Source organism: Dromaius novaehollandiae, chromosome 11 (genome assembly GCF_036370855.1).
Source record: "Dromaius novaehollandiae isolate bDroNov1 chromosome 11, bDroNov1.hap1, whole genome shotgun sequence".
Lineage (NCBI taxonomy): Eukaryota > Metazoa > Chordata > Aves > Casuariiformes > Dromaiidae > Dromaius > Dromaius novaehollandiae.
In genome coordinates, this window is record NC_088108.1 from 26,021,882 (window position 1) to 26,046,473 (window position 24,592).

The 24,592-nt window shown below is 55.8% G+C and overlaps 1 protein-coding gene across 1 annotated transcript in view; it reads left to right on the plus strand.

Moving 5' to 3' along the window:
- The window catches only part of EFNB1 (ephrin B1), a 70,258-nt gene that overhangs the window by 40,983 nt on the left and 4,683 nt on the right, over positions 1 to 24,592 (plus strand). Inside the window, exons 2-4 of the mRNA XM_064518478.1 lie at positions 223 to 500; positions 19,633 to 19,725; positions 23,359 to 23,487. Of these exons, the coding sequence (XP_064374548.1) occupies positions 223 to 500; positions 19,633 to 19,725; positions 23,359 to 23,487 (500 nt within the window). The remainder of the gene's footprint in view (positions 1 to 222; positions 501 to 19,632; positions 19,726 to 23,358; positions 23,488 to 24,592) is intronic.

Sequence of the window (24,592 nt, forward strand, 5' to 3'; positions counted from 1 at the left end):
GAAGAGAAGAGCTTTCTTCCTGTGTCAAAAAACATTTTGTGGAGGAAAAACAGAGTTTCTGCCCGAAACAAATCGTGTGAAGTCGGGTAGCACAAAATCGGGGTTCGGCGCGGGGTGAAACGTGGGGGTGTTGCGCGACCTGTGTGGTTGCTGCCCGCACAGCTCTGCTGCCGCGTTTGCATGCGTGCACAACTAACGTCTTGCCCTCTCCTCTCCTTCCAGGTTCATGACGGGGAAAGGGCTGGTCATCTACCCGGAGATTGGGGATAAACTGGACATTATCTGCCCCAAGGCGGAGCCGTCCAAGCCTTACGAATATTACAAGCTGTACCTGGTGAGGAAGGACCAGGCAGATGCCTGCAGCACCGTCATGGATCCCAACGTGCTGGTGACTTGCAATCGGCCCGAGCAGGAGATCCGCTTCACTATCAAGTTTCAGGAGTTCAGCCCCAACTACATGGGCCTGGAATTCAAAAGACAGCAGGATTACTTCATTACATGTGAGTCACCCTCCTCTTCCTCGCCGTCCCGGGGGCCTGGAAGACGGGGGGTTTCCCGGGGCCGCGCCGGGCGCGAGCCGGCCGCCCCGCGGGAGGGTGCCCCGGCCGCCTGGACAGCGTCGCCAGGCACTTGCTGCTGCCTCGGCTGGTGCTAATAGCTGACACGTATGGAAAATATTTCCCTGCTGGATGGGAGAAGGGGGAGGGTGGCTGGTGCCAGGGGAGGAATCCAGGGCAGGGACAGCGAGGAGCACGGCCCTATCTAGCCGGCATGCCGTGCTCCTCGCTGTCCCTGCCCTGGACCCCGTCCCCGCACAGCTTACGGGAGCAGGGAATGCTTTTTCCAGCTTGGATTAGACCTGGCGTGGAGGAGGAATGGATTTCTCCATGTCTGAAGCATTTTTATGCTGTTGGAGCTTACATTTGATACCAGCTTCCAAGTTTAGAGGTTATATGGGGCCTTTCTTCTAGAGCTCACCCTGGAATTGGGAAGATCTTGATGTAGCAGTAGGAACCTGGCGTAATAGTGACAAATTTACCGCTCAGCCTTGCTCCTCCATCGCCTCCTGCCTCCGCGGCTCCCTCCGTGCCCGTTTGCCATCCTGTGCCGCACGCTCGCCGATGGCAGCCCGGCGTGTGGGGGGGGAGCCGAGTGCCAAGATAGGGAGTCTGGCGTGTTTTGTGCAATAACCGGTCTGTTTTAGCCCAAAATCTTTGCCGGTTTTCGGGCAGCCAGGACCTCTCAGGCAGCTCCAGCTGCGGTGCCGCGGCTGCGGGGCAGAGCGATGCCCTGGAGATGCTGCCGGCCTGGGTGGGTTTCCCGAGGGAGCCGTATCTGGAGTTTACGATGTCTGGGTTTATGCCGCGGTGTAAACCGAGTAAACCTGGCACTCGGAAAAGGCACGAACCTCCTTACGGATCAGCTTCGGAGCCCAGTGCGGGGTTGGTCCCCAGCAGGCTCCTTCCTCCCGTCTCCGGTGCCTCGTGGCCCCGGCGGGGACGGAGAGCCCGGGGAGCCCAGGACCGCCTGTGCCTGCCGCCGCTCGGCCCCTGCCGCCGCTCGGCCCCTGCCTCGGCCCGTTTCTGACTCTAATTCCTCCTGACTGCCCGGCGCTTTGAAGCGGGCCTCCGCGGCTCCGGGGTTGCGCGGCTGCTGCGAGCTGAACTTTGGCCCCTGGGTGGGCTGAAGATGCTCCTGTGATCTGGCCGTACCCACTGCCGAGAAACCCCAGGAGCTCTTTCTGCCAAGAAATAAAATAGCCAAAAAAACAAAGTCAAAAGTCTCCTGCGCGGACCACCCACGTGCTGGGTTTTTCTCCTCCTCCTCCTCCTCTCCCCAAGCTTGCCTCGACACACAAAAGGTTTTTTCTTCCTTTTCACTTGCTGGCGGCTCTGAGCCTCGGGGAAGCTGTGTTCAAACGGGAAGGAGCGCGGGCAGCGGCGGGACGTGTGCCGCTTGGCCGCTGCCTCCGCGGCCGGCTGGGGAGCTGCACGGCTGGAGCGCGGCGCTTCCTGGGGCGCATCGCGGCCGGCTGCTCCCCCTCGCCCCGGCCGTCGCGTTGCATGTGCCGAGCTGCGTGAGGGCTGCTTTAATCACGCAGGGGCTCTGCCTCGGCTTGGGCCGCATTAGCAATGAAAAAGGCCTTTGAAAGCCAACGTAACCTCTGCATCCTCTCTGCATCCTCGCACCGAGCCCCTCAGCGCCAGCTGAAGGCTTTCATTAAAAGCATCTTTTCTCCCGGGGCTGGACAGGGAGAGGGGAGTTTCCTTTTCCGAAGCCTTTTCCTAAAGAGCCAGGCGCGAGGGCCCGTGGCTGCAGGTCCGTGCCCGGGACAGAGGCTCGGCGGGGCTGCCCACCGCTTCGGGCACCGTCTCCGGCACAGCCCGGCAGCAGCACGAGCTGGGCATGGGGGAGTGGGGTGTTTTGCTCCCGTGTTGATCTGAGAGTGCTTCAATCTGCAAACTTGGGTTCAGGGGAGTCTTTGGTTTCTCCCCTCTTTGGTAGAAACAGAGGGTTTAACCCTTTGGTGTCTGCAAGCGCGTGGCACGTGCCCAGCTCCTGGTGTGTGTGCAGAGGGAGCTCCCTTAACCAGAAGCCTTTTGTCCCCGGTGTCCTGTCCTCTCCGTGCAGAAGCATTTCTGCTTGCATGGAGCAGCCGTACGCAAACCCGTTCTTGCCCTTTGTAGTTTTGGGAAGAGTTCACTTTGTGGCTGGGCTTTCTTTAGAGGCCTCTTTCCATAGCAGCTTGGGGTGCGCACGCAAGACGTGGATCTGTCTGAACGTGTGTTTTGTGGAGCCTTCTCCTCGCCCGTGGTGACTGTGGCGTTGCGGTGAGCTGGTTTTGCTCTGGGTCAGGAGGAAAGTCTTCGCGCGGCTGTGATCTGCGGCAAGGCACGTTTCACAGCACCGGAAGATGGAGTGAAAAACGGAGCGTCCTTTCTGCTGCGTGGCTCCTCCTGCTCCGTTGCACGGGAGGCGCGAGGGTGAAATTTAACAGGGATGGAGTCTGTCTTTCTTCTTCTTCTTTTTCTTTTTGTTTTTTTGTCCAGTGAAAATGCTCTTTTGGGGGTTCATCTGCAAAGCACAAAGCCAAGCCCTTGGGCAGACTGAGGAGGTAAAGGAAGGCTTTCGGGTAGTTTTTATTCGGAGAGGTACATGCATAGAGGTGAATGCTGCTGCTGTTCGCTGGGTCAGCAGGGAGGTTTGGATTTGCAGCGTCCGTATCAAAGTAAAGTTTCTTGCTTATTAACAGACATAAAGTTACTCTTCCCTGCATGCTTACAGAGCTGTTAAAGAAGCTGATTGCTCGTGAATGGTTGAAAAGGGAGGGAAGAGTGTGATTTGTTTAGAAATAAATCATCCAATTGCTTTTTGGGTTACCAAGAGCAAAAAGCTGTAGCAAGAATGACATTGGCCCTGAAGAATGTTTTCTGAAGTGTGCTGTCCTAGAGGTCTTGGCGTTGGTCCGGCTTCCCACCTGCGGATCATCTGCTCCATGGTCTGAATGCCTAACGATAAAATAACATTTCTGTTCAGCCTTAATTTTTCCCTGTTGCCTGTGATTTGCTCTGCTTTCTCGCATCTTCTCGTCCCACTCAAATAACCTTCCTCCCCCCTTCGGGTGCCTGCGCTCTTCAGATGCTCACGGGCAGTTGTGGCTTCCCCATCACTTATACGCTTAGCCAGCCCTACAGGTTCAGCTCTCTTCACCTCCCTTCATAATTCACTCCAGCTCTTAATTGTGTTTGCTGCTATTCTTTGAACTTGCTCCAGTTTTACTATCTCTGGTAATGAGGTGCCTAGATAGAGATATATGAATCCAGATGTACTGGCACCAGGACTGCACGAGGAGGAACTCCCAGCCCTGCTCCCTGGGATGCAGTAGCCCTGGATGCCGTCCAGAAATGCGCTCGCTGCTGCTGGTGCCATATTGCTTTGGCAGGGAGATGGCTTGGATGACGCGTTTCCTCAATCTGACACTTATTTTATCCTTGGACATGTTTATCTAATTTGTTTTCTATCATCATCACAACAGTATTTCAATGATGACGACGGTCCCTGCAGTCCGTTCTGTGTTTGATTGGGTGCAGAAGAGTCAAGGTCCTGAAGCCAAGTCTTATTCAACCTTTTAATACTCTCCAGGTAGTTATTTATGATTCCAGGCAGACACTTGAGGGGCAGCGTGCTGTCCAAGGAGCACTGGTCTGTTTTTCCAGACAGGATCTCTCGCATACCCCCTCCTGAAGTCCCTGAGCACACTGGTGGTGGTTGACCTCAGTCGTATGAATCACCCCTCCCGATCTAGTATTACTTAATGCAGCTAATAAATAGCCTTCTTTCTCTTCAAGTTCATTCGATGAAAATGCTAAAATAAAAGTGAGGCCCCAGTAGGTATTTGCCTCATAAATCTAGTATGTTTGCTGTTTATTGTTACTCTTCAAGTTCTTCAATCACTTTTGACGTAATAATGTTCATAATCTAACCTAACTTTTTTTGGCAGCAAGATTTAGTGAGACCAGATACATTACAAAAAGAGTGTTTCTTTAAACCTCTTGTCTTGCATTTCTGTTTTTGGATGCAATTAGACTTGTCTGGCAAGAATTACTTATAACCTATTGCTGCTACAATGTGGGTTTCGTCCGTGGGCCTTTCTTCCTGAGCAGTTTTCTGTAGCTTGAGCTTTAACGTGAAGAAGGGGGTTACATATGTGTGCCAAGTACCAGAACCCTTTTTTCTTTTTCTTTCTTTTTTCTTTTTTTCTCTTGAGACATGTTGCCATACTTGCTTTACTTGCTATACTTCTGCCTCTCCAGCTTCTGACTCTTCAGAAATAGTTGCCATTGGTCTAAAAAGTCTTTAGTCAATGCCAGCTATGAGTCGGAGCATGTGTGAGAGCGTCTGCGGAGCTGCTTGAATAATTTAGTCCTTTCTGCAGTCCTGGTATTTAGTAATTTCCTCCTTCATTCCTTCTGTCCTAACTAATGCAGCGTCGGCTGGGCCTCTCTTTCTGAAGTGTTGCTCTATCTGATGCAACGTTATCTGCGCATCCACGTTGCGGGGAGAGGACTCCTGTTCTGGGTGCCGGCCGTAACCCCCAGGGAGTGACTTGTCAGCGAGCCAGGTCTTGGCTTGGTTTCTTTGCTGATTGCATTTGAATGTGGCCGCTTTAATGTGCTCTTCATCTTCCATCCCACAACTTGTTTGGTGAAGATGAGTTGAAAGCAAAAGTGCTTTTTGATGCCATGATGAGAGCTATGAACTTCTGCTGATAAAAACCCAATTAACCAGCTTCCTCATTCTTCACCCAAATGGGTCGGCGCGCCACAAATGCGGAACACCCTTGTCCTGCGGACTCGTAACATGCCTTTGAAGACACTGAAAGTCTGGGCGAAACAAAGCCATCCAAAGCACCGGTGACATAATCGTCTGGTTTCAAAGATTGGCTTGTCTTCACTGATACATGGGCTGAAGGGAACTCTGAGGCTGCTTCTATTTTTCTCCTCTAGGTCTGTGGAGACCAGTGAGTCTCCCAGTGTGAATGACTGTGGCCAGAGCTTGATCTCATCCCAAACCAGCGAGCTGGTAGCTGGAAGACAGCATCAGCGTGGTTGCCTGTACTTGCCATTTCGACTGCTTTTGGTGTAGCTGTGGCGGAGTGGAAGTCTGCGATGGCTACAGCGTCCGTCGGAGGTGCTGGGTTAACGCATCGGTGGTTAACGCGTGCCGTGCTTTGTGCCGTTGTGCCCTGCTCGCTACGCTGAAGCAAGCCATGACGCATCTGCGCGAGCTGCAGGGGAGGCAGCAGCAGCTGCTCGTGGCGTTGGTGGGATTCAGCGGCAGCCTTTCCCACCCCACCGGGAGCTGCGGCAGGGTGGAGCAGGAGCGACGGGTCGTGAGATGCCTCCAGCCTCGCTCCCCGCAGGAGATGCTGCGGGTGATGTGTGGGAGCTCGCGGGCCTGCGTTGAAGACAAATGGGCCTCTAACAGGGTCTGTCCCAGGACTTCAAAGCCCATGCACTGGACGTGTCAAACCCAAATAATGGCCGTTAGACAACACGCGGTTACTTGTCTTGGACGCTTGTCTGAAGACCGTGACCAGAGTAAATGCGATTTTGTTGAGCCCTGTCCCTTAAGCCTCTGCCTCTTTTCTCTTCTCCTCCTCCCTCCTGACCTTTTCGGCTCAGCGTTGTCCCCGTACAGCCCCTGGCAGCTGATCTCATAGCTCAGCCTTTCATGGCCCTAATAGGGATGAAAAGCCCTATCAGAAAGGGCCTGTGTCCTGCACCCAACCAGGAGGTAAATACGCAGGACTTTGATCTGCTCCTGGGCGCAGGGGGAGGGAGGCCCTGCCCGGAGCAAAGGGCAGAGCAGAGCGGGGGAGAACGGTACCAGTTTAACTCTGTGGCTGCTGGCAGCCCCGCTGGCTCCTGGGGCTCCCTCCGTGCCGACCTGCCCCCGGAGCCGCTCTCCCGGAGCACCTGGGTGGCTGCCGGGTGGGAGAATCCCTCAACCTGCCCCGTTATCCCCGGCTCTGCAGCAGGAACCAAGGGGGTTATTGCCAGGTTCGGGCTTTCTCATGCTGAAGCCTTCCCTTCCTTAGCAGAAACTACTTCTAAGAGCGTCTTCTTGAAGCTGACCTAATGCTTTAGCAGAAGACCAAACCTGCTCGGTGCTCCTGGGAAGGGAGAGGGCGTGCGGCTCGGGTGCAGCCGGACGGGCTGCATCTCCATCCCTGCGCCCCGCCGGGCTGCTTGCCGCTATTGCACGCCGTGTTTCCGAGGGTGCCGATCCGCGTGCCTGGCTCTTGCGTGACTCGCGTGCGTCTCAGAAAAACGTGGTTCCCCTTGCACCTCTGGTGATAGGGACAAAACTGAAGCGATCGGTTTTATTTTGTGGCATCAGCTGAGATGCAGCCTGCTTCACGCCTTCACCCCCGTGCTCTTCCTCCCCAGTTTCCCCGTCCCCGCTGTCCCCTCCCAGCACGCTTGGAACAAGAGCGCAGGGACCTAAGTAAAGCTTCAGAGCTGCAAATGCAACAGGGTTTTTAACTGTCGTTGTGCTTTGTGGGCTTTTCCCTAGCAGCACAGGGAAGGTGCTTTAATGTGAAAACTCGGAGGCTCCCTTCTCTGTCGCAGGCTGTGCCGGGGGGACCTGGCTGGATCCTTCAGGTGACTTCAGCTCTTCAGCGGCACTGTGTGCCACTCCGAGAGCTTCCTCAGTAACGGTGGAAAACGTTAAAGCGTGACTCTCTGACTAAATTTTTAGTAAACAGTTTGTAGGTTTGAAGAGGCCTTCAGCTTGAAGATTTGGGGAGGGGAAAAAAAAATCCCAGCATGTGGGAATTTCTGGGAAGGGTGCGCAGTAAATAAGCGCAGGGAACTCATTTCTTCTGTGTTTTGTTTGTTTGTTTTTTTAATAACTGCTTCTTTGGCAAGACCCTCTCTCGTATGCTCTTCCCCTGGGATCTCCATTGTAGTCTCTTTATTTTAACTTTTTCCATACCTGCAATTCTTTCTTGTCTCCAGGGAGCTGGAAAAAGGTCATCAGAGGAGCTCAGCTGGGTGCATCCGAACGGGGCTCGCCTCTGCAGAGACCTTTTGGCGAAGCTGCCCGTGCAGCGGAAAGGAGCCTTTTGCTGGTTGGGCAGTTGAGGAGTTGGGGTACCTGGGAAGCTGTAAATGCCGAAAGTTTAGCTTCCCGTGAACTTGCTCAGTTGTGATGGCTGATGCCTTTGCCCAGAACTCGCACAGGCAAAGCAGGGAGTTTTTTCTGGTGTCAGCCTTTGGCTTTTCAGCCGTGGGGCATGTCTCTGGTCCCTAGGTCTTGGATGCGTAGCCTTAACTCTGACCTGCAAGTCCTCGTGTGGGCTGGCTGCATGTCGTAGTTTCCACGGCCAGTTGGTCTGCTGGGCCCTGGCTGAGGGTTTCTCTTAGCTGTGGATGTTTGAGCGAGTGCCCAAACGTTGCTGTCCCCGGCTCTGCGGTGGGAATGCAGCACTCCAAGCAGTGTTGCCGCACAGGGACTGTGAGCCAGGCAGCGTGCAGGCGAGTCTGGCGTGGGTGTGATGAACCATGAACATAGTCCTTCTCCATCTTTTAATTTCCAGGATCTGGGTTTTGACATCCTCTTGAACGGCCTGTGTGTGCTGGTGAGGATTGCCCAGGTTGTGCGCTGTGCGTTTGAAAGCTTGCCTTTCCGGGGAGAATTGGTTTGAGTTGCTATTTGAAGTTTCTTTGCCCTGGGAGTGATGATTTTGCTGCTGCTGCTGTGTAATGACGGTGCTCTTTGATCCCGCCTTGCAGCACAGAGCTGGTGTTAACACAGTTAATTGAGCTCCAGTTACGGCGGCGTTGCTCGGCGCAGAACGGCAAGGCTGGTGGAGCAGCGGTGACGGGCTCCCATGGGTGGGCTGGCGGCTGTCCCTCTCTGCGAGCTGGTGCTGTCAAGTCAGCCCTGGTTTGGGCTGGTCCTCAACCTGCTTAGGTGCTTATTTAGCAAATACCGGAAATCTCCAAATCCTGTAACTTAAGGAATTCCTGGTCCATATGCCGGTGTCCTCCTGGAGCAGAGCACTGGGACCACCTTCCCGGAGCATCACGTGTTGGCTTTGAGGACTCTCGGCTCCTGCAGCGTGGGTGCTGCTCGTGCTTGCTCAGCTGGGCAGCCCGTGTTGTGGGTGTTGCTGCACGGCGCGTTGTGCCGGGGGTGTTGGCGAGGTGTTATCAAGCTACCGCACGAGCTGACACGGGATGAAGCGTTGCGAGACTTGTGAGTCATCTGTTGATCCTGTTCCACCCCCAGGATCAATCCGGGCTTGCTTCCAGCAGAGCAAGGATTAATGCCCCATTGCTTGGTGAGCCTGAGGGTCACTCAGCCCAAAGCAGATAAAACACCTGGTGTAAAAAGATATTTGGACTCATTTCTGTCCCGTTTTGGGGTTATTCGCCTCTGTGCTTGGGCCAGGAATTGCACCAACGTAAACCACACTGCTGCCAAGAGATTCCTGATGTTCGTGCCGAGTTTGCCATTGAGTTGCAGCTAGGCTTCCTCCTGGCCGTCCCACCACGCGCCCCGACTCCCGTCCCTCCCCGCTGCCGAACGCCCTGCGTGTCTTCGGACGCTCTCCCTCACTCGTCGCTTAGCCAAGCCAGGCAGACTGAACTTCTAGAAAATTGCACATAAATCAGCTTCTCCGGTCCCCGATAACTTGGCCGGTTCTCTGAACTGCCTCCGGTCTGGGGTCTTGGTGGCGAGGAGGAGCTGGAGCAGCTCCACTGCCGCAGCTGCTGGGACGTCCGCGTCCCCCTCCGTGCGGGCTCTCACGCGGCACAACGTACCCGGGGCCGCGCTGTCCCCTCGCGGGTCCTTTCCGCTTCCCTTAATAACAGATTTCTTATTCAGAGTCGCAGATGTTTTGCTACCTAACCAAAGAGATTTACACCCTGTTAAAACTCAATAAGTGCTTTCCTCCTCTCCTGCTCCCGGTGGGACCCGCAAATGACTCTGGCAGAGCATCAGGTGCAGAATTACGTGGCACTTTGTTCTGATATATAACGAACTGTTTGGGGCTACCACGGAGTTTTTGCAAATAATCTTTCTCTCGCATTGATACCATCTTTTTTTTGGAAGGGGGATGGACTTCAAGACAAAGGCTTTATTTTGTGCCCTGGTCCCACCAGAGCCATGGAGTAAATGAGCTTGCGTGGTGCTCCGAGGCACAGGCAGGGGCTGGGGACAGGGATTTCTCCAAGCTTCCCTACAGGGGCTTCTCAATAGCGTTTGATGCAGAAGGGCTTGCAACAGACGATGCAATCAGAGGTCTTGCAGCTGGTAAGAGGAGTCTTTTCTGGCCTTGATGAGGTTACCTGCGATGTAGCTGTGGCTCTTAATTACGGTGCTAATTGGGACTGATTATAGTTTTTTCCATCAAAAAGCTGTTTTTGTGGGAAATTAAGTTTTCAGTCAAACCTTACTTGTGTTATCTTTCTCCATGGAGTGTTTCAGCGTTGGCTTATTGTTCTCCTTCCTCCCAAAAGCGCTCTAGATAGCCCTAAACCAGTACTTAGATCGGGAACGGTGCCGCAGTACATGCGAAATAGCGTAGGCGTGTGATGTCCTCCCTTTTACCTATTTACCTGGTTGTAACACAGCTCGTAGCTGCTGCGTGGGCCGGAGCGGCTGGGCTGCGTGGGGAGAGGAGGAGGGCGATGAGCACCTGGGCTGCGGCTCCCACGGGGCACATCTGCCGCTGACGCAGCGTCACGGCTGAGGAAGTCAATGTGCGAGTCAGAAAATTAAAAACTAATATTTTGTTGTAAAATTAACTCCGCCACATTGAACGCATTACACAGTTTGTGGTTTGCGTGTAAAAGTGGAACGAGTGTCGAGTGAAGGTGAGAGCCGAGCAGCGAGCCGCGATGAAGCAAACCTTGCCTGGCAGATCGATGCCGTTCCCACGTTTTTATTTTCCTAGTCTGTGCATTTTCTTAGCCTACCACTGCAAGCCCTGAGCTTCACAAACATAACTGCCCATCCTGTATAAAAAATGAGGTTAACTTTAAAATTCTAATTTATTGCGTTCAGTAATATTTCCAGACGCGTGTCTGAATCTTTGCTTTCACAGTGCGAAGTCTTTGCAGTTTGCTGAAGCAAAAAATTCTGGCTAGGGAGTCCGAGTTCCCAGAGGTGTCCAGCGTGTGATCTGTCCTTCACGTTCACTCCGGCTTGCTCCCGTTTGCCCGGTGCTGGGGAGGAGGAGCGCATCCGAAGCAGGAGAAAACATGCATTACAAGAGAGGAGCAGCCCACGCCCCGGCCCGCTCGGCAGACCTCCGCTTTCCCCGGCCGCGGAGGAACGAGTGTGCCTTGGCCCTGGCTCGCTGGGAAATGGGCTGGAACCGCAGAACAATCGCTTCCTTCAGCAGTGAAAATTTTTAGGGTTTTGCGAAAACGCAAAATGGTTAATTTCTCCGATTCGGACTGGAATCAGCAGCATGAGGTCATTTCCTCCAGCCTTGCCTGGAGAGCGAAGCAGAGGTTGGCAGGATCCGCTTTCTCCCCCCCGGTGGAGGGATCCGATCTGATATTGCAGCTGGAACAAAAGGCCGAAATCGAGGCTCGCGCTTCCTTTCCCAGCGCCGGTGAGGTCCGCGGTGCCGCGGCCGCCTCCGAGCAGCAGCGTGCCGGCGCATCCCGGCCCCCGGGAACAACCTGCCTCCGCCGCACGATGCAATGCCCGCGGGTCCTGCCTGCCCCACCGCCGATTTTAGAAGCTGCTTTTTTGAGCCAGGTCCTTCCAGGGCTGAGCTGGCGTCGGCGCTTCCCTCCCTGCCAGCCTGCGCCCCGGGCTTCCCCGCAGGCCGTGGTGCTCCTGGGTGCCGAAATCCCCTGCAGGACCCGCTGCAATGAAAGGTGCCTTTGTGTCAGCCAGCAACTGGGTCGGCCCCGCGTCCCCTCCCTGCCCAGCTGACACCCCCTGCTCCCCCTCGCTCCGCTCCGGACAGCTGGAGCCGCGGGGCGATGCCGGGGGGCGGCGGGGGTCTCTGCCCCAGCAGATGTGATCCCGTGGGAGCGGGGCCTGGAGCTTGCCGCTCCGCCTGTGGCTTTGCCGTGCCAGGTGAAGCCGTAAAGCAGCCCTTGCTGAGGCTCCCAGCTGCTCCGGGGCTGATGCCGTTGGCAGGACCAGCCGGCTTCGTAGCCGCGAGCCGGAGGGAGCTGCCGAGGCAAACTCTCTGCCCGCATCCGTGGTCCGAACGTGAACCGCTCGGGGAGGGTGGCTCCCTCCTTGCTCTCCCGCGTGCCCTGCGGGCCTTGCCGCCAGCTCTGCGCCCGTCTGGTCTGCAGCTCCCACCCGCGATGCTGCGTCTGGAGCTCAACGCTGCAAAGCCACTGCCTGATTTCTGCCAGCAGACTGAGGGGGCCCCTGAAGCCGCCGGCGTGCACTCGAGCCAGGATGCGTGCCGCGGTACAGCTCGGCGTGCTGATGCTCCTGTTATCCGGTGCAGACTAGCATGGGTCCTAGCGCAGACGTCCCATCTCCATGCGGCTGCTCCTCCAAATGCCGTCGTGTCCTGTCTCGGTTCGGTTTGGGTTAAACTGCCGGGATCCTCGTTCCTTCCCTCCGGAGGCAGAGGCTCAAATACATCAGCTCTGCGCTTGCGGTTGCATCAGTTATTTTCCCCTCGCTAATATTTGCGGTGCTGAGGCTGGCTGGAGCTCGGGCCCGCTGGGAAAAGCCGCGCGGGCAGGTCGAGGGGAGGCTCCAGGCGTTGATCCCTCGTTCCTCTCCCTCCTCCGCGTCCTCGGGCTCTCCTCTTGCAGCGCCTCTGCCGCGGGGTCTGCGCGGGCGGCTCTCGGAGGGGACGGGGAACGGCAAACCAGTTACGGGGAAACAAGAATGGTTTGTCATTGTTTCTAAAAGCGCAGCTTCTGAACTCCTGGGATACGCTGTTTTCTAGCGAATGTGTTCTTCCGCACGCGTGTGCATGAGACGCTGAACCGTGGCGGGACGAAGGCGAGGAAGCGAAGCGCGACGGCCCGGGGCTGCGATGCCGGTGGAACTGGCCGGGGCAGCGCCGGAGGAGGCTGCAGCTCGCCTTGGCCCCCCCGCATCCCCGGGGCTTTGGGGCCCCCCCTGCGGCAGGGCTGTCTGCGGGGTGACCAGGTCACCCGCTGCCCCCGCCAGCCCCTGCGCCGAGCGAACCCCCGTGAAAAAGTTTCCCGCGGGGCAGCGTAATTTTTGCTGCTCCGGGTGCTTGTGCTGGGGAAGCCGTGGTGGCTTCGGCGGGCTGCTGCTGTGCCCGGTCCGTGGCGGGGCCTTTCCGGGGGCCGGCTGGCTCCTCCTGCGAGCTGCCGCTCCAGGGCGTCTCTCCGCGAAGCATCGTCCTGGCTCTCCTCCCTCTGCATCGCGCTCTGCCCCGCTCCGGCGCGACGGAGGTCCCTCGGCTCCGCGTGCTCCGCGCGGCCCCGGAGGCGGCGGGGAGGGCTCTGCCGCTGCAGCTGCTCTGCCCATTAGCCATGAGATCAATGGGAGCTTAGTGCTGGGGAACCCACTGCTCGCGTCTTAGCATCTGGCCGGATAATGGGCTCTTTTCTTGGAGAGTAATTACCCGCCGGCTCCCCTTCGCGAGCTGCAGGACCACTTGTGTCTGAAGGGCCTCGTGTTCCTGCGCTTAGAGCTTCTCTTAACCTTTCCGAGGTGGAAGCTTGTCAGATCTTACGTAAACCCGGAAAACATGTCCCATGCAGAAGAAGCGGAGGAAATTCGTGTTACGGTAAGCAGAGGTCCTAAAGGAAGGCTGCGAGATAAAATGTCGAAACGTGAATGTTGGATACTTCTGAGGACGAGGGAAGGATTACAGGGCTGGAGTCCATGCTGTATCCATGCAGCGTTTGGCAGGAGCTGGAGCTGGAGCTGGAGCTGGAGCTAGGCTGTCGTACACAGATGGAAGAGTAATTAAGAATAATAAAAGGAAAGAGACTTGGATTTGCTACAGTCTCAGCACATTAATTGTGCTTTGGGGTCCAAATCATAACGGAGTCCTGCTAAAGGGAATCCAGAAGAGAAACCAAACCTCTTACTCTGTCCAAAGTTGACCATTTAAGAGGCCCTTGCCTTTATCTGCTGCCAGGTATTACTTCCAGGGTTTCAGATCTGCCAAAACCAAATTCTTGTTTGAAATATTTTTAGGGGAAGAAGAAAAACTATAGTGACACTCTTTAAGTACTAGTGGTGGGAAGGCAGAGCATGATGAATTGGAAGTAAATACCTGAGGGAGCTCCAGAGAGCCTATGGAAAGCATACAGCGCTGCTTTGCTGCCGGGAATGGAAACATGAGGGTTATTTGGGCTCCTCTCTCTTCCCAGCAGAGGTATCTGTACCAGTTGGCTAGCATGTGTCATCCGGACTGGTACTTAGCATTTCGCTGGTCTTGTGCCCAAGGCTCGCGGTGCGTTGTGCCAGCAAGCTGCGGTCCTGCCTGCGCTTCCATGCGGGATGAGCATCTCTCCTGGACTGACAAGCAATTACATGGTTAATAGTATCAATGCTAAATCCTCATCACTCAGCGGCCTGAGGCTTAATGCTTCATTAAGGCAAAGGCATCTAATAGCTCTCTAGGCTGGGAGCTGCCTTTTCTTTAAGGCCAAGTAGAAGTCGTTTTGTCTCGAGGCTGCTTTTGTTCTCCCAGTCCTACGGAGGAGCTGCAAGTCCCTCCAAAACTGAAGAGGATACAGGAAAATGTGTCTGCAGGCGGAATTGTGGCTGCCCTGATCGAACCTCGCTAATGCGACGGAGCTGCGTCTGCGCCCGCGGGCTGCCGCTGCCTCCTTGGCGTGACCGCGCTGGTCTGTCCAGCCCGGAGCTTCCCCAGGGGTATAAACCTGGCTCGTGCAGCGTGGCCCTGCCCCGGGACACCCTCCAGCTTCCAGCACGTGGTGGGTTTGTGAGCTGGAGGCTGCGTCCGTGCAGTCGGGTAATACCCGCCCATGGACCAGCCCCTCGAGGCACGTTGTCCTTTGCGTCCCCGCTGGCTCATTCTCAGCCTCCCCCGTCCTCTGCAGCAACCAGCCGCACGTGCTCCGCACGGCCCTTGGTTTTACATCCGCCTTTTCCTCTCCCATCGGATGTGCCCGGTTCCCTGTTTATCTTCTTCACTCATCGTTTTGCAGATCTGCCTCATGATATCATCCTGCGGTCATCTCCCCCCGGAGCCCGCGTCCGCGTTTGGCGTGTCCTCATCTGGAAGCCATCGCGTTTCTCGGGCCACCCTGCTCTCCTCCTCCTCCTCGGTTCCTCTGTGGCTCCTTTCAAGCCGGAGAAGCGGGACCTGCGTTCGCGGACGGTGCTTTGAGGCGCAGGTGCTCGTGGGTTCGTGCGCTTCCACGGATCTGCTTCGTTCTGCTCTTGATTTCTTTCCTAGTCGTTTCCAACTTTGTCTTCGCAAGTGAGCTGACATTTTCAGAAAACTACCCATAATGTCTCCAGCGTTGTCTGAGCAGCAGTTCTCTCATTCGAGCCTGCTGTTGTGTACATATAGTTAACCTTTTTCTCCTGTGCATTACTTTGCATTTGTTAACGTTGGATTTCATCCGCTGTTTATAACCAGGAGCTCTGTATTTTGCAGCGCTTCCGCAGCTCTTCGGTTTGCTTAACGGTTGCAATCGCAAATGCTTTGGGATCGTTTGAGAGCTTCCATGTCGCTGCTCGCCATGTGCTTTCCAGATCGCTCACGTAGGTTTTGAGCAGCACAAGTCCCACAGCAGATCCTGTCCCCTGTCATGGTGCTGATAAATCTTTTTCCACCATGAAAACAGGAAACAGCCCGAGAACAAACAGTCCATCTTGAACTGGTTATGCCTCTGTGAGACGGCCTTTCCCTTCTGCTGCAGCTCAGTTTTAAGTGTACTTGATGGAAGGACTTTTTCCACTGGAATATCTTGATTTTCATGTTTGTCTTCCTCAAAGAATACTAATAAACTCGAGAGAGGACTTCTGAAAAGTTGCACTGTTTTATCCCCTAACATACAGGATCTATCCGCGTATACGCTAACTTTGTGTGCCGTCCTTCAACCGCTGTGCTGGTGCCGACGTCTCTCCTGGTATGGAGCTCCCAGAATTATGTCGGGAGTCTTTAAGACTGACATGTCACTTGTCATTTTACGTGATAGTTCAGAGCTTCGTATCTCAGTGTTTTTCTCCCCCTAAAGCCCTCTCTATTGACACACTGATTTGAAACACTTTGTTTTGGGTGTCTCGCCATTAAGAATGACTCTCATGTATAAACATCCTGCGCTGCTTTATAATGAATAGTGATGAAAATAATTTGTTTAGCTTTTCTGCGGTGCCCTTACTCGCTTAAGTGCTGCTTCTGCCTCTGATTGTTTATAGGGCCTCCAAGGCTCGACCTGGCTTCCTGCTCCTGATGGCTTTGCTTTAGATTTTATACTGCAAGTTCCTTCGCAAAAATATTTTAGTTTTACTTCACTGTTTGTATAAACTTTCCAAAAGTTATACTCTCTCTTTTACTAATTTGGATGTGATTTTAACTTTTTGAAGTACGGTCTTTTATGCTGAAGATCTTGCTTTGCTTTGGTTTTGGCCTATTCAGGCTATATATAGAATTTAGTAGCGCATGCCCTTGTTTCACGTCTTTGTTTCAAGAGGCTATATTAGTGGCTATCTCCATGGTTTTTGCAAGCGTTTTACCCTTTTAGCTGTCCCTTTTCATGTTCCTTCAAGTAGCTTCTTCATTTATTTTTTATGTCGTTCCCCTTTCAAAGCTCCTTTTCCCCCTCGTAATTATCCTGACAGATTGAGAGGCTTTTCTGTAGGCTTCTTGAAAAAGTCTGCTGTGCTCTTTGGGAAGAAGCACTCTGCACTCTCAGCTGAGTCCTCTTTAGCCCATTCATGTGATTCTTCATCTAGAACTTCTTCATGTTGTTTCATCACTTAGTATTTTTGTCCTATCCTCATATAATGCTTACATGGTTGTTTTGGAGAAGTTGCAGTCTCCGTCCTGTTCTGCCTTTGCAGAATCTCTAATGGTCCGTAGCAGCTTTGCGGTGACCGGCACCGTGGACACGCGGAACGAAGACATGGACAACGAAGAACCTTAGTGCTGTGCTTCAGGCACTACATTTTAATGCATACATTTTTTGATATAATTAGGTTACTATCTTATTTATAAGATCTTGCAAGATCTTTCACAGACTGGTTTTTACAAGCGGGTTTGCTTTCCTCTGCTTTATCGACTGGGATGACTTCTGCTGGCAGGAGGTGCTGCTTTGGGGAACGGGGCGTTGGGAGTGGGGCGACGCGGTGGGGCTGGACCCCCGTGCCCGTGCCGTGGAGGGAAGCGTGCGTAGACCAGGGCTGTGGTGCCCCGAGGACCAGCCAGGTCTGTAGCAAAGGCTGCTGTTGGGTGGCCCGGGCTGTCCCCATCCTTTTGGGCGCTGAGGGCGCTTCCCAAGGCAGGAATGGGGAGATCCGGACCTGGCACGTGTTCGCTGTGGCTGAGCGCGTTTTCTGGCAGCAGCTGCTGCCTTGGCCGCGGTGGTCTGCAGCTGCACGTGCCCTCCTGGGGCCCGAGAGCTCCTGCAGCACGCCGGGCCAGCGCGTGGCACGCAGGACAGCTTCGGGCAGGGGCAGCGCGATGCATCCATTGGGGCTTTTTCCTGCTGTTCCCACTGCCTCGCTGTCCCTAGACCGTCCTGAGCAGGACCTGGTGACGGTGCACGCCCCGGTTGCTCTCATATGTGTAAGTGCGTGAAGCCAATTAGCGATGGAGCATCTACCACGCGCACGTGGCGTGCTGCCCCTGCCCCGTTTCCTCGCAGCATGGTGCGAGGCTGGGCAGCTGAGACGCTGGTCGTGAAGCTGCTCCAAACTCTGCCCTGGAGCATTATCAGCTCCTTATTTTATTCCGAAACCAGGGCATGTGGAGTGGGAGAACAAGGAGATCTTTTCCAGCCCAAAGATATTAGAGTCAGGTCTTCTTGGTCCCACCAGTAGTCACTGTTTCTCACTCCTCCAACAACGAGGAGACGTATGGGAGGAGGATGCGCAAGAGCGTGTGCTTCGGGTGGTCGTGAGCGGTTGTTGTGTGCTGTTTCTGCAGCCGTGAGCGGGTCTGCCGCCCGCCTGTGCCGTTCCCTTCGACAGCCTGGGACGGTGGCATCTGCCTGGCCCGCGTGTGCTGCAGGTGACGTCCCTCTTCCCGGGAGCCCCGTCGCTGCCGTGGGGGACGGACGGTCCGTGGCGGTGGTGGGCTTTGCTGTGGGAAGCCCCCGCGGTGGGTCTCGGCTCGGAGGGGCCGCGAGCGCGGGGCGTGCCGGAGCCGTGCGGTAGGATAATAGAAATGGTAATTGAGGAAATTTTGAAGCTGATTAAAGGCTCGACCTGAATGTGTTTGGGAGGAGATGGAGCAGCTTGGATCTCCTCCCACTCCAGAGCTGCCGCTTGTTCTGCAAGAATTTGCTCCCAAAGAGCTTTTCATGAGGTTTCGGCGTTCAGGCCCCGACTCCTGCTCGCGTTAGGGAGCGTTCGTGCAGTCTTCAAGGGGACGTTTCTCCAGTTTCTCCATGCGTTGAATGAGGATTTATGCTGACACAGGGCTTTGGTGAAAACTTAGGCCAGCGAATCCCAAACGTGCGAATGCATGAACTCGTCCAGCGAACAGTTGGCAAACGGAGCGGCCGCCGCCGGAGAGGTGATAACTCAGCACATGTCCGAGCAACTTGCTGATTAGTAAAACATTTGCTGGCGTTTCACGCTGAAGGCTCATTTGTGCGGAGGTACGTGGGAACACCTCTGATTGCCAGCTGACGTGCTTTGACTTCACATCCTCGCCTAATCCTTCGAGCTCGCATCCCAGCCTAATCCAAATAAACCTTCGCGCGCAGACGGGGCCCGGGGCAGCAGGCAAAGCGCCCTGCTCGCTTCGGGTCGCCGCACGCTCCTCGTGGGCCGGGGCCGGTCCCGTGCCCCTCGCCCGGCGTTACGTGCCGGCTCGCCGCGGCGGGTCGGCGGCCCCTCGCCGTCGGGAGAAGGCTTCCCGGCGAGCCGGTCCCTCTCCTTTCCCGGTGGGAGACGGCGGGTGGCTTGCTGCGCTCCCCCAGGACCGAAGGGCTTTAAAAAAAATCTGTGCCGGCTAAAGAAAAGAGTTAATGCGACTTTAACTGACTTCTGCCCTGCAATTAAAGCCATCCGAACCCACCGGGGCCCTGCGTTTACATTCTTTGCTGAGGCACAGGGTGTAATTATATATGTATAATTTAAGCTGTGCATATGCAGGCGTTCCTGTTACACAGCGCGGAGCAAAGGAAACTGCCCGGGGATTGAAGGGGGGGGAGCCGGGAGGGCTGGCCGGCGGCGGGGGCACGTCTCGGCCGTCGCGTGTGCCCCGCGCCAGCATCGTCCCGGCGTTCACTCCTCGCGTGTGGCCGCGGCGAGGGGCTCTGCCGCCTTTCGCCTCCGGAGCGATGCGGTTAGCAGCTCCCAGGCAGCGGGATGAAGCTTCGCTGGGCCGGAGGCTCGGGAGCGAGTGGGGCCGGCGACGGCTGCGGAAAGCCGGAGCTGAGCGTGTTGAACGCCTGCCGTGGGCTCCGGAGCGGAGAGTGAAGACATCCCGGGATGCTGTAATGGGAGGGCGCGGGAACGGCGGAGAATGAGCCCCTGCGCCGAGGGGGGATGCGAGCGCTTGTGGGGTCCCCGATAATCCCATGCTCCAGCTGTGGGAGGTTTTCCCACTCTTTGATCTCAGTTTTCTTTTACCTTTCATCGTACTATGCCGTGACGCTTATAAACAGGATCCCGAGGTGGGAAAGCGAGGAAGCGCACATTCCCCCTTGGTCCTGGGGATGTTTGTAAACTAGCCCGAAGCGACTAGCGCGGACTAGAGAGCCGGAAAGGCCGCCTCGCTCCCCACCGAGGGAGTCCGGAGCATCCAAATTTCCACGGCACGCAGCTATTTTTGGCATTTTCTCCTGTTAGATTATTTGGCTTCCCACTAGATGACTCAAGCCACCTTTTAGGAGGTGGCTGCCCAAGCATAAGCTGGGGACCTGCCTTGCACCTCTTGAATGCTCTTCGTTTCTCACAAATGCTCTATAATATTCTCTCTCTTCCTTGCAGCCACCTCTAATGGGACTCTGGATGGCCTGGAGAACAGAGAAGGAGGCGTCTGCCAGACACGCTCCATGAAGATCGTCATGAAAGTGGGGCAGGGTGAGTAATTCTGCGCCCTAGGGTTTCCCATCAGACATAACACTGAAACGTGTTATACTTCCTTTGGTGCCGTAAAATTCAGCATTGCAGAAATGTGCTGTTCAGCCCTTTTTAGGAAGTTGGCAAAGTGCTGCAGGGACAGAAGGTCTGAAACTCCTGGAGGGACTGAGTTGGCAGAGCTAAAGACTGACTTTTTGCTTGGTTTTATCCTGGGGCAATGATCAACGGGGAGCAGAAGAGTGAGGAGCTGGTTTTGTTCCTTGATAAGATTATCAATTTGAATTGATTTTTTTTTTCAATAATACATGCCAGAAGCCTCTAGCTCACAGCACGCTATAACATATCATTTCCAGAAGGATGCTCCATTTTTCCTCTGTACGTATCAGAGGAATAGAGAAACCCTCCCAAGTCCTCCTGTGTCCAGACATCATTGCAGAGCTGCTTCTTGCACTTTCTTTCCAGTATCTCCAGACTCCTCATCCTCCCCACCCTTGAAAATGGGAAAATGTGTCCTCCAAAAAATGCTTAATGTCATATTAGGTGTGGCAAAGCATTTGCTCACTGCAGTTTCACAACCAGTCGAGGCTCTGGAGCCGGATGCGCTTGCAGGTAGAGCCCTTAGCTGCTCTAATTGCCTAACGAAACGTCCCCATCAGGTTGGCTTTGCTGCAGGCGGGTGAGGAAGAAAAGCAGTCGGTATGAGGCAGAACTAAGTGGATTTGGAAGTGATCCTCAAGTTGCTCAACTTCTGTGATGCAATTTCCAACAACTTCATCTTATGGCAGCCTTTCTCTTCTCTTGCGGATCTGAACCAGGGCCCATATTCTGGCATGTTGTTGTTGTTTCTGGATCCTCGGGAAACTGAGGCCCGGCCAACTGCTGCTCTGAGCCAGGAGGGCTTGAGGACTTCTGAGCTAATTCAGCAGAACTTCATTTTTAGGATCTTTCCTTTTTGGTCGATACTTGGGCACGTTTAGTGCCTAAACGTAATAATTCTCAGTTCCACCTTACCTTGTGCTTTATGGCCGAGCTGGAAGCTGGTCGTGTGAGATCAGCGGGCTGTGCAAATCCGTAGAAGCCGGAGCAGCTCCGCGTAGTCCTCTCCCTTTACGGAGGAAGGTGTTTGCCCTGCTTCCCGTTCGTGGCAGAAGGAAGCCGTGACCATCTGCGGTCGACGATGGGCTGCCTCGGCTTTGCCTTCCCTCGAGCTGCGCGCAAGGTGCGAGTTTGAGCTGCCGCCGTAGCGTGGCCGTGGCCGTGGCTTGCTGGAGCCCTCCGGTCCCGCTGGGCAGGGATTTTCCTCTGCTGGAGAGAAGCTCCCTGGAAGCTTCCTTTCCCGGCACTGCGGAGTTCCTCCCGGCTCCGGCGATGCCACAGCCTCCTGCTGCAGCCGTCTCGCATGCAGAGCTGCTGGTGGCTGCTTTTCATTATTTTGTTTCCACTTTGGGGCCAATATTTGCAATAAACAAAAGAGCTGGTGCTGCAGTCTTGGCAGGCGCGTTGCCTTTGTGCTCGCTCTGCTGCTGCTGGTGCAAACTTGCTCGGACCCACGCGTGGGACTTCAGAAAGAGTAAAAAGAGAGGGGGAGTGATTAGGGTGGGGAAACTGTTTCCCGCAAGTGCTGCAACGTCTTGGCTTTGCTTTGCACCCCTCATGCCTCTCGCTCGGCTCCAGGCGCTCCGCTTTCTCCCTTTTGCAGCAGGGCCGAACTGAACTTCGCTTTGCTGCTTGCTTCTCGGGTGGGTGCTCGTCGGGCAGAGGCAGCCCCGGGGCCTGTCCCGGAGAGCTGATGGAAAGCGGGAGCTGGGGAGGGGGGCGGGAGGCGTGCTGACCCCGTGGGCTTTGCGCGGCACCCTTGCTCGTGCTCCTTTGAGGAGCGCCCTATTTGCTGCTATTTCGGTAATTCCTGTGGCTGGCTCTGTCCTTCCCACGCTGGGTCGCGCTTCCCGGGCCGGGGGATGGAGGAACCAGGCTCCCGGCTGCCGCCGGCTCCCTGCGTTTGGCCAGTCCCCCGCGGGATTGCTCCACGCTTCGTTTCGTAACTGAGTCACATCTGGAGAGCGAGGGAGATGTCTGGTCCCTGCGAGCGGGCGCCCGGCGCGTTTGCGAGCACGTGAGCGGCCGCCGCGGTCGGGGGGAGCGGGGGAGGCAGCCCGCAAGCTGTTTCGGATGTGGTCTGCTCTCCTTCGGCCCATCCCAGCTCAGGAGACCCGTCTCGCTTGGTGGCACGTCTTGAAGGAGCTCCTGGCACGGCTGACCACTGAAAACCAAGTGTCCTTGGGTGCTGGACGTGGGCCTGGGGTGCTGCCTTCCCTCTGTGGTGCCGCGAATCCCACGGCCGAGTTATCCCGGAGGGAAGGATGGGGCTGCGGTGTCGCCTCCTTTTCCAGGACGGGGCCACCCAAGAGGGCACAGCCAGCAGCACTGTCCCTGCCTCTGTCACGTTACTTCACAAGCAGATGGGAGTTTGAACGTCCCGTTTGCCACAGAGTTTGGAAGTTTCCGGATGGCATGTCCCATCGCTGTGGTTGGCTCCATCACTTGCTACCAGCGTCGTACTGGATTCAGGTGGCTGCTTTGGTGTTTATGGTCCCGTGCAACTCTGTCGTCGTCTAAGACTTGTTGCAGGCCGTGGTCTGGTGTCTTCTCGTTCAGTCCCTGCTTGCCCACGGATGAAGAGTCTCGCGTCTTACTCGGGCGTATCGTTGCTGACCCTCCCAACCCCGCAGCTTGATCCTCCTCGTTTCTGCCCGGGCCCTTTGCGTGGTCCCAGACAGCGGTTTGCACCACTGCCTCGGCAGCCCCGCCTCGGTCCCTGTGTGCCTTCCTCCCTCTCCCTGCCGTCCTTCCAGCTCTGTCCAGGGCTCTTCGTTCGGACGGGCTTTGTGCTTCCTGCTCTGCGTGTTCCTGGCATCGTCCCGTCGAGCTGGGAAAGAGCAGTGCTTGATAGCTGCACTTCTGTCTAATTGAAATGCCTCCGTTTTTGGCACCACGCTGCAACGCGCTCGCGCTCCCTTTGCCGTGCGCCTCGTACCCGCAGCCCCTTCCCGCAGCGCTCCGCGGAGCTTTCCTCCGCTCTCCGCGTTTGTTTGGCAGCCTTGGGATTTGGTGCGATTCTCTGGGCTGCTGCTGCGCCGGTGGTGGCTTTCCACCGCGGAAGGGCTTAGCCTGCTCTGGGCAGGGTTTTTCCCCCCCCTCCAGCGTGTTCCCACCAGCGTTTGCTGTACAGGAGTCCTGGGGGGTACAGGACCCTCCAGGAGGTTTTGGACTGAGCCGAGAAACAGCAGTTTGTGTTCCGCTGGTAGACAGTGGTCTAGACGTGGAATATCGCCCGGCTGGTTTGGAGGGAAGAGCTGCCGTTCAGGACGCTGTCTGGTGGGTCGGGAGCTGTGCGTGATGCCCAGAGCTCCCTTTCCTCGCCCGGACGCGCGCGTCGCTCCGCGGGGTCCCTGGTCTGAGCGGGCAGGACAGCAGCCTTGTGCAAATGCCGATGCTCTGCCCGAAGCCTGGAGGAAACAGCGGTTCTTACGCTGGTGGGGGCTTGGGGGGAATTGCTGCTTATATGGGGGAAAAGCGCTGTTGTTGTCGAGTTTGAACGGAGGTTTCTCATCTGTCCCTTCTCTTTTTCCCCAGATCCGAACGCGGTGATCCCAGAGCAGCTGACGACGAGTCGGCCCAGCAAGGAGTCCGACAACACGGTGAAAATCGTCACGCAGAGCCCACGCAGCAAGGTCCCTGCGGTGGAAGAGCCTGGGAAGCCAGGTAGGCTTTGCTGAGGACATCTTAGGGGAAGGGGATGGGGCCTCGGTGTGCCTGCGGGCCCGGGAGGCCGGCCAGCACCCGCCGTCGATAGGACAGACCCAGGTCTGGCTTGTTTGATGTGGGTCCCGGGGGATACGGGGCATTTTGGAGCAGAGGTTTAGATCTGTAGCTTGTAAACACGGTGCAGGTTTCTGCAATCTCCACTCCGCTCACAGCTTCCCTGTCCTGTAACTCTGCATTTTTTGACCGAGATGCTGCTCAGTCTGTGTTTTGGGGAAGGCGCAGGCAGCAAGGCGCTGCTCAAGTGCGGAGCAGCTCTGGGAAGGAAAGTTCTTGGATGTGTTTTCCCAAGGCCTGTCCGTGCAGGCATGGCTTGGCAGAGGGGAGTGCTGTGCCTCCTCTCTCTGTTACCCATCTGTTCTTCGAGGCAGAAACGAGAGGGTCTGGAGGAGTCGAGGGCCTTGGGTTTTTGAGCTGAGCTCGTGTGAAAGCCCTTTGAAGGTGGTTTCCTGAGTTCCTGACCCTGCTGAGAGAAAAGTGAAATCAGATGAAGCAGGGGAAAGTTGCTCTTTTCTTCTCCTGCAACACAGACAGTCGAGCGGCCTCCCCTCAGGGGCCTGGAGCTGCCGCGGAGCGGGGGTCAGGAGAAGGTGGGGGGTCAGTAATAGGATATTGCGGGTCTACAGGTATCAGAACCCACTTTCATTAGAGCATTCACGTCTGTTGAGGAGAGCAAGGGCTCCCGGGGTTCGTTCTGATTATAGGCCGGATATGAACAGCATTCTGTCTCCTGCCTGGGCTGGAGACTGTGAAGAGAGGGAATACCAGTGCAGGGTGAGGGAGAGGACAGCCGCAGGACCGGCTTTGTGGCTCTCCAAGGTTATCTGCCCTGTGATGCCCAAATCCTGGAAATCGGGGTGAAGGGATCTGTAGATCTGGGATGGACCGTGTATGAAAAGGGGTAGGAGGGAGCTGAGACACTGATGTCTTTGTAGCATCTGCTCTTTCCTGCTCTTTCCTGCTCTTTCCTTCTGGAGGTGAGAGACTTGCTGCTCCCCTCCTAACCCAGAGCCGGGCTCGGGTGCGCGAGTTCGCTCTGCACGAG